The sequence below is a fragment of the Passer montanus genome, unplaced genomic scaffold (assembly GCF_014805655.1).
Source record: "Passer montanus isolate IOZ18808 unplaced genomic scaffold, ASM1480565v1 scaffold177, whole genome shotgun sequence".
Classification (NCBI taxonomy): domain Eukaryota; kingdom Metazoa; phylum Chordata; class Aves; order Passeriformes; family Passeridae; genus Passer; species Passer montanus.
The window spans coordinates 211,247-219,619 of record NW_024365048.1 but is presented as its reverse complement, the minus strand read 5'-3'; the positions used below and the strand labels follow the sequence as shown (position 1 = coordinate 219,619).

General features: G+C 69.3%; 1 protein-coding gene across 1 annotated transcript in view; it reads right to left on the bottom strand.

Annotated features, from left to right (window-relative positions):
- IMPDH1 (inosine monophosphate dehydrogenase 1) overlaps window positions 1–8,373 on the bottom strand; it is a 9,784-nt gene that overhangs the window by 1,209 nt on the left and 202 nt on the right. The window contains exons 2-13 of the mRNA XM_039704568.1: window positions 6,568–6,634; window positions 6,127–6,228; window positions 5,713–5,787; window positions 5,237–5,443; window positions 4,631–4,718; window positions 3,743–3,942; window positions 2,988–3,078; window positions 2,337–2,432; window positions 1,217–1,360; window positions 386–530; window positions 173–316; window positions 19–102 (exon numbers count right to left, since the gene is read on the bottom strand). Coding sequence (XP_039560502.1) covers window positions 19–102; window positions 173–316; window positions 386–530; window positions 1,217–1,360; window positions 2,337–2,432; window positions 2,988–3,078; window positions 3,743–3,942; window positions 4,631–4,718; window positions 5,237–5,443; window positions 5,713–5,787; window positions 6,127–6,228; window positions 6,568–6,634 — 1,443 coding nt within the window. The remainder of the gene's footprint in view (window positions 1–18; window positions 103–172; window positions 317–385; window positions 531–1,216; window positions 1,361–2,336; window positions 2,433–2,987; window positions 3,079–3,742; window positions 3,943–4,630; window positions 4,719–5,236; window positions 5,444–5,712; window positions 5,788–6,126; window positions 6,229–6,567; window positions 6,635–8,373) is intronic.

Sequence of the window (8,373 nt, the reverse complement as noted above, 5' to 3'; positions counted from 1 at the left end):
AGCCCCGTCCCCACTCACGAGTGCAGCCCGTGCACGCCCCCCTCGACCTGCGCCGCCACCGTCCTGCGCTCGAACTTCAGCTCCCCCGCGAACATCATGGACCTGGGGGGCACGGGGGGTCGGTGGGGCCGCCGGGACCCCCGGCCCGCCCGCCCCGGCCCCCCGCACTGACCGGAGCGCCGAGAGGCTGCGGGCGCCCAGGTCCTGGCAGCCGTGCTGCAGCCCGGCCAGCAGGTACGGCACGAACTTGTGGATGGAGCCCTTGTCCTGCACCGAGCCCGACACGCCCTGCGCCACCTTCACCGCGTCGCCCTCGCTGCGGGGCACACGCGGGCTGGGCGGGCGGCCGGGGGGCGGCACTCAGCCCCCCGGGCCCCCCCGGTACCTGAAGTAGCGTTTCTGGCTGCCCGGGCCCTGCTCCATGGCGTCCAGCGAGCCCATGCCGCGGTACTGCTTCAGCCGCACGCCCTCCGAGAAGAAGAACTCGCCCGGAGCCTCCGTGGTGGCCGCCAGCAGCGAGCCCATCATCACTGCGGGGACACCCGGAGGGGACAGCCCGGGGGGGACATCAGGGACAGCCCGGCGGGGACATCAGGGACAGCCCCGCAGGGACATCAGGGACAGCCCGGCAGGGACAGCCCGGCGGGGACAGCCGAGCCCATCATCACTGCGGGGACACCCGGGGGGGACAGCCCGGCGGGGACAGCCCGGAGGGGACATCAGGGACAGCCCGGCAGGGACAGCCCGGCGGGGACAGCCCGGCGGGGACATCAGGGACAGCCCCGCAGGGACATCAGGGACAGCCCGGCAGGGACAGCCCGGCGGGGACAGCCCGGAGGGGACATCAGGGACAGCCCGGCGGGGACAGCCCGGAGGGGACACCCAGAGGGGACATCCCATCAGGGACAGCCCATCAGGGACAGCCCGGCAAGGACAGCCCGGCGGGGACATCAGGGACAGCCCGGCAGGGACAGTCCGGCGGGGGACACCCAGAGGGGACATCCCATCAGGGACAGCCCGGCGGGGACACCCCATCAGGGACACCCGGTCAGGGACCCCCGCAGTGGGGTGGGGGGATATAAAACCCCACCAGGAGGGGCTGGGGGCTGTGGGGCGTCTCCAGGAGTGTGGGGTGTCCTGGGGGGCACCGGGGCAGGCTGGTGGCCACGAGAGCCCCGCCGGGTGCCCCCCATGCCCCCCGTGTCCCCCGGCTCACCCGTGGAGGCTCCCAGTGCCAGCGCCTTGACGGCGTGCCCGGGGCTGCGGATGCCGCCGTCGGCGATGACCGGGACGCCGAAGCGCCGCGCATACTCGGCCACGCGGTACACGGCCGTGGCCTGGGCCCGGCCACACGCCAGCACTGCAAGGGGACAGGGACACCATGAGGGACACGGCATGGCCTGGGCCCGGCCACACATCAGCACTGCAGGGACAGGGACACATCAGGGACACTGAGGGACACTGTGAGGGACACGGCCGTGGCCTGGGCCCGGCCACACGCCAGCACTGCAAGGGGACAGGGACACATCAGGGACAGGGCATGGCCTGGGCCCGGCCACACGCCAGCACTGCCATGGGGACAGGGACAGGGACACCATGAGGGACACATCAGGGACACTGTGAGGGACACGGCCTTGCCTGGGCCCAGCCACACATCAGCACTGCAGGGACAGGGACACATCAGGGACACATCAGGGACACATCAGGGACACATCAGGGACACTGTGAGGGACACGGCCTGGCCTGGGCACAGCCACACATCAGCACTGTGGGACAAGGACACTGTGAGGGACACGGCCACATGCCAGCACTGCAAGGGGACAGGGACACATCAGGGACACTGTGAGGGACATGGCCACTCGGCAGCACTGCTGCGAGGACAGGAACAGGGACATGGCCATGGCCTGGGCAGAGCCACACTGCCATGGGGATGGGGACATGTCAGGGACACTGTGAGGGACAGCCATGGCCTGGGCCCGGCCACATGCCAGCACTGTGGGGACAGGAAAAGGGACACCATGAGGGACACGGCCACACAGCAGCACTGCCATAGGGACAGGGACACTGTGTAGGACACCGTGAGGGGCACGGCCGTGGCCTGGGCACGGCCACAGACCAGCACTGCCATGGGGACAGGGACACTGAGGGACACAGCCATAGCCTGAGCCTGTCACACACCAGCACTGCCTTGGGGACAAGGACACCATCACAGGGCCGGGGGATCAGGGACACTGTGATGGGGACAGGGACATGGGGCAGGGGGACAGCGGCACAGGGCCACCCAAGGGCACCGTGGGGACACTGCGGGTGCCAGGGCAGGCTCGGGGTGCCCCCACCTTCCTGGGTGATGCAGATGGAGCCGCTGCCCATCCCCACCCGCAGCGCGTCCACCCCGGCGTCGATCAGGTTCTTGGCCTGGGCCGCCGTCACCACTGCGGGGACACCGCAAATGGCACCCGACAGTGCCCAGGGCACCTCGAATGGCACCTGACAGTGCCTGGGGCACCCAAAAACGGCACCCCAGGCACTCCGACACTGCCCAGGGCACCTCGAACGGCACCTGACACTGCCCGGGGCACCCCGAATGGCACCCGACACTGCGGGGACACCCTGAAACGGCACCCTGACAGTGCCCAGGCACCCCGAATGGCACCCCGACACTGCCAGGGGCACCCCGAATGGCACCCCAACAGTGCCCAGGGCACCCCAAATCCCACCTCACTGCTGCAGGGTGCACCCCAAACACGTACCCCAAAAGAGCAGCCCAAAAGTGGCACCCCAAATCCGGCCCCACCCTCCCCAAATCCTGCCCCGCTATGATGGGAGGCACCTCAAAAAGAACCCCCCAAACCAGCACCCAAATCCCACCTCAGTAGCACAGGGACACCCCAAACCCCATTTCCCCACCTCTCTTTTGGGGTCCCTCACTCATCATCCCCCCGGTGCAGCCCGGGCAGTTCCCGTGCCCCCCCATTTTGGGGTCTCACCGTTGCCCCCCACCACCTGCAGCTCGGGGTACTTGGCCTTGATGTAGCGGATCATGCTGAGCTGGAAGCGCGAGTTCCCCTGCGACGAGTCCTGGGGGCAGGTTTGGGGTACGGGGGGCAGGTTTGGGGTGCCACAGGGGGAGCAGAGGGTTGGGTTCCATGAGCAGGGGGTACCCCCCACCCCCTCCTTTTTTGGGGCACCTCCCACCCAGCACAAGCAGCTCCATCCCCAGACCCCATCCCCTCCCTTTTGGGGTCCCACGGCTTTTGGGGTGCCCCCACCCTCCTATTTTTAAGAGCACCCACCCACCTGCACCAGCGGCTCCCCCCCCATCTCTTTCCCCTCCCTTCTATCCCTGCCCGTTTTTTGGGGTCTCCCGTTTCTGGGGATCCCCGTTTCTGGGGCTCCCCGTTTCCGGGGTCCCCCACAGCAGCACCCTGAGCTCACCCCCCTGCAGCAGCAGCTCCATCCCCGCCCCATTCCTCCCTCCTCATCCCCCCGTTTTTGGGATCCTCCCCCATTTCCCTGTCGCCCCTTTTCCATCCCCCCCATTTTGGGCTCTCACACTTCTTGGGGTGCCCTCACCCCCCCCATTTTCGGGGACCCCTCCACACCCACGGGCACCACGAGCTCCCCGCCCTGCCCGGCCCCATCCCCTTCCTCCCCTTCCTCCTCCTCCTCCCCCTCTGCTCGGAGCCCCCGGTCTCGGGGTGCCCCCGGTCTCGGGGTGCCCCCGGTCCCGGGGTGCCCGCACCAGCACCACGAGGTCGGCGCCCGCCTGCACGAGCAGGTCCAGCCGGTATTTGTCGTCGTCGCGGGTGCCGATGGCCGCCCCGACCCGCAGCTGCTTGCGCGCGTCCTTGGAGGCCGCGGGGTGCTCGCGGTTCTTCTTCAGGTCCGTGCGCGCCATCAGCGCCACCAGCTCGTCACGGCTGTTCACGATGGGCAGCTTCCCTGCGGGGACACGCGGGGACAGTCACCCGAGCCGGGACACCGCGCGAAGCGCCGCGATGGTGGCACCGGCCCGTCCCTGCTGGGGACACGGGGACAGTGCGGGGACACCCCGGGGTGGAGGCACCGGGGGCTGCAGGGACACGGCGACATGGAGGTGAGCCCAGGGACAGGAGTAGGGACACAGGGCTGACCAAGGGACATGGGGACATGGAGGTGACCCCAGGAACAGGAATAGGGACACAGGGCTGACCAAGGGACACGGGGACATGGAGGTGACCCCAGGGAGAGGAATGGGGACACAGGGCTGACCCCAGGCATACAGGGCTGACCCCAGGGACACGGGGACATGGAGGTGAGCCCAGGGACAGGACACAGGGCTGACCCAGGGACAAGGAGGGGACCTGAAGGATGAGGCAGTGGCAGCCACCAGCTCACCAGTGCTGGTCACTGTCAGCAGCCCTGGGGACACAGCGGGGGACAGTGTGAGGGGAGGGGAACGGGGACAGGGGACATCCACCATGGGCTGCCCAGGGTGGCACGGAGGTGCCCCCGAGTGGAGGTGACCTGGGGGGTGACACTGGGAGGTGCTGTGGGGGTCCCTGTGGGTGACAGGGAGGTGCTTCCAGGGGTAACAGGTGACTCGGGGGGTGACAGGGGACTCGGGGGTGTGACAGGTGCCCCCCTGCACCTTTCTTGCTGCGCTGCAGGATCTCGTTGGCCTCTTTGAGGGTGACACCGGCTGGGGCCACCACCAGGTCCCTGCGCTTGGTCATCACCTGGGGACACAGGACCCGCGTGTCACCGGCATCAGCACAGGCGCTGGCACTAGCACTGCCTGGCACTGCCACCGTCACTGTCACCAGCACTGGCACGGATCCTCGCACCAGCATTGTCACCAGCACTGGCACTGTCACCTCCACTGCCACCAGCACTGTCACCAGCACTGTCTGTCACTGTCACATGCAGCGGCACTGTCATAGGCAGCAGCACAGGCAAGGGTGCTGTCACTGTCACCTGCGCTGTGTGTCACTGTCACCTGCACGGGGGGGCCCAGGGCCACTGTGGGCAGCCCCCACCCCTGCCAGGGATCGCTCCGTGCTCCAGCCTCCGGGCACCCCATCCCCCATCCTGCCCCGCATCCCATCCCATCCCATCCCATCCCATCCCATCCCATCCCATATCTCATCCCATCCCATATCCCTGCCCCACATCCCATCCTGCCCCACATTACACCATCCTCCAACCCATCCCATCCCATCCCACCCCACTGTCCCACCCCACTGTCCCCACCCACCTCGGCCAGGGGGGTGGCCCTGTCCCCCTCCCGCAGGAAGTCGATGTCGCGGGAGGTGACGATGCCCTCGAGCCGCCCCCCCAGGCGCCCCGAGTGGGTGACGGGGACCCCCGAGAAGCCGAGCCGGGCCTTGGCGTCCCACACGTCCCCCACGGTGTGCGCCGGGCTCATCACCAGCGGCTCCGTGATGAACCCCTGCTCGAACCGCTGCCACACGGGACAGGGGACAGCGTCAGCAGGGGCACAGGGACAGGGGACAGTGTCACTGGGGGCATGGGGACAGGGGACAGCATCACCCAGGGGCATGGGGACAGGGAACAGTGTCACCGGGGGCACGGGGACAGGGGACAGCGTCACTGGGGGCATGTGGACAGGTGCGGTCCCTGTCTCACCTGTCCCTGTCCCCATCTCACCTGTCCCCAGTCCCTGTGTCACCTGTCCCTGTCCCCGGCTCACCTGTCCCCGTCCCGGCTCACCTTGACCTTGCGCACCTCGCTGGCCTGGAACTCGGGGGTGCAGTTGTGGTGGATGATGCCGATGCCGCCGTTCAGCTGCGGGCACGGGGGGGCACAGGGGACATGGGGGGGCCGTGGGTTCCCGGGCTCCAGCCGGGGGGCACCCCCTGCAGCCGTGTCCCCCCCGTTTGCCCTCGCACCCCTCGGGGGCTGTGCCCCCCGGGTGCCCCCCAAGCACCCACGGGTGCCCCCCCAGTCTGACAGAGCTCCCCCAGCCCGGGGTGCTCCCACGACCCCGGGATGCCGTCTCAGTGCCCCCACCCGTGGTGACAGCTGTGTCCCCCTCGGTGACCGTGTCCCCCCAGTGTCCCCCCAGTGTCCCCCCAGTGTCCCCCCAGTGTCCCCCCAGTGTCCCCCCAGTGTCCCCCTGCTCACGGCCATGGCGATGGCCATGTCCCCCTCGGTGACCGTGTCCATGGGGGATGACACCAGCGGCGTTTTCAGGGTGATGGTTCGGGTCAGTGCCGATGTCAGGTCCTGGGGAAGGGGGGCACCCCTAAAATCCTGGCCCCTCCCTGAGGAATGAGGGCCCCCGACTCTACTGAGCCCCCTGCCCTCCCAGCAGGGGGACCCTGAACCCCCTGACCACCCCTTGAACCCCCACACCCCAAATCCTGCAGGGACCCCATGGGCATCCCCCAACCCCAGGGGAGCCCAGGAGGGGCACGGGGGGCACAGGGGGATCTTGGGGGGCACAGAGGGGTCCCAGGAGGGTCCCAGGGGGATCATGAGGGGCACAGAGGGGTCCCAGGGGTATCGTGGGGGGCCCAGGGGGGCCCCAGGGGGGTCCCAGGGGGATCTTGGGGGGTCACTCACCACCTCATCGGCCGTGAAGTCGATGTAGCCGGGGAGGATGAGGAAGTCACTGTGGGGGGACACAGGGCTAGGACCCCCCTGGACCCCCCAAACTGACCCAGGCCCACGGGAGGGGGCACCCGAGGTCGGGGGAGGCACCAAGGGAGGGGGGACGTGTGAGCTGGGGGGGTCAGGGGGCTCCTGGGGGGGTCTGGAGGTAACACCCCAGCGTCCCCCCGCCGCGGCTCCCTCCCGCCCCAGTAACGCCCCAGTCCCTCCCAGTGCCCCCGGCGCAGCCCTTCCCTCCCGTGTGCCCCCCGCTGCCCCCCGTGTGCCCCCGCGGCTGCCGCCCCGGTCCCGGGGTGCCCCCGGGGTGCCCCGGTCCCTCCCAGTCCCTCCCAGTGCCCCCAGTGCCCCCCCGTACCTGGGCTCCCCCTCGCCCATGGCGCTGAGCGCCGCCGGGGGCGGGGCCTCGGGACCACGCCCCCAGCCCCGCCCCGCCGGGCCCCGCCCCCCGGAGCTCCGGGGACACCCCCGGTTCGGGGACACCCCGGGACAGGCAGACCCCTCCCTGGGCTCGGGGCACCCCCGGGGGTGGCTCTGAGCGCCCCTCGCTTGGGCACGCCCCGTGTCGTGGGGCAAGCCCTTCATTTGGGGGACCCCATTTTTGGGGGGTTCCTCTGGTGTGGGTGCCCCTCCTGCGTTTGGGTGCTCCCCTTTTTGGGGCGCGCCCCTGTGTTTCGAGTGCTGCATCTTTCGGGTGCGCTTCCTTTCTTGGGGGGCAATCCTCTCTTTAGGGTGTTTGTCCCTGTTCAGGTGTTTAGGGTATTTGTCCCTGTTTTGGTGGTTTTTAGGGTGTTTGTTTATCCCCGTTCAGGTGTTTAGGGTGTTTGTCCCCGTTCAGGTGTTGCTTTGGGTGCCCGCTGTGTTTTGGGTGCTGCCCGTTCTGGGGTGCACCCCCGGATTTTGGGGTACCTGCCCTCTGGGGGGACACTCCTCTGCTCAGGTGTCCCTTGGGGTCCCCGGGTGACTCTGGGGACAGCCCGCGCCCCCCGGGGCTGCTCGTGCGGCCGTAACGAGCCCCGCGGGACGGGGCGGCAGGGCAGCCGCACCTGGGAGCTCCTGGGGAGCGATCACCTGGGTGAACACCTGAGAGCACCTGGGGGAGCGATCACCTGTGTGTGCACCTGGGAGCCCTGCATGCACCTGCGTGTGCACCTGGGTGAGCTCCTCTGATCACCTGTGATCACCTGTGTGTGCACCTGAGAGCACCCAGGTGAGCACCTGTGTGATCAATCACCTTTGTGAGCTCCTGTAAGCACCTGTGAGCTCCTCCGATCACCTGTGTGATCCCTTGTGTGTGCCCTGCCCGCTCCCCCGCCTGTGTGTGCACCTGAGAGCACCCAGGTGAGCACCTGTGTGATCAATCACCTTTGTGAGCTCCTGTAAGCACCTGTGAGATCGATCACCTGTGTGATCCCCTGTGTGTGCCCTGCCCGCTCCCCCCCCTCCCCTGCTCGGGGGTCCCCCCGCGCAGTCCCGGGGTCGGTGCCCCCAGGCTGGGGGCGGGGTCCCGGCACGGCGCCCCCCGCAGGCGGGGCCGGGCATGGCAGGGCAGGGCGGGGGGGGGCAGCGCTCCCCGCCCCCTCCAAGGTGACCCCCCCGTGTCCCCGGGTGACCCCCCCAGCGCAGGGACCCGGGGGGGGCGAGCAGAGCCCACCCGAGGCGCGGACACGGCACGGACCCCCCGCGCTGAGCCCCACACCGACCCCCACACGGAACCCCTGTCACGGACCCCGCCTCACTGAGCCCCCTTAGGTGAGGCCG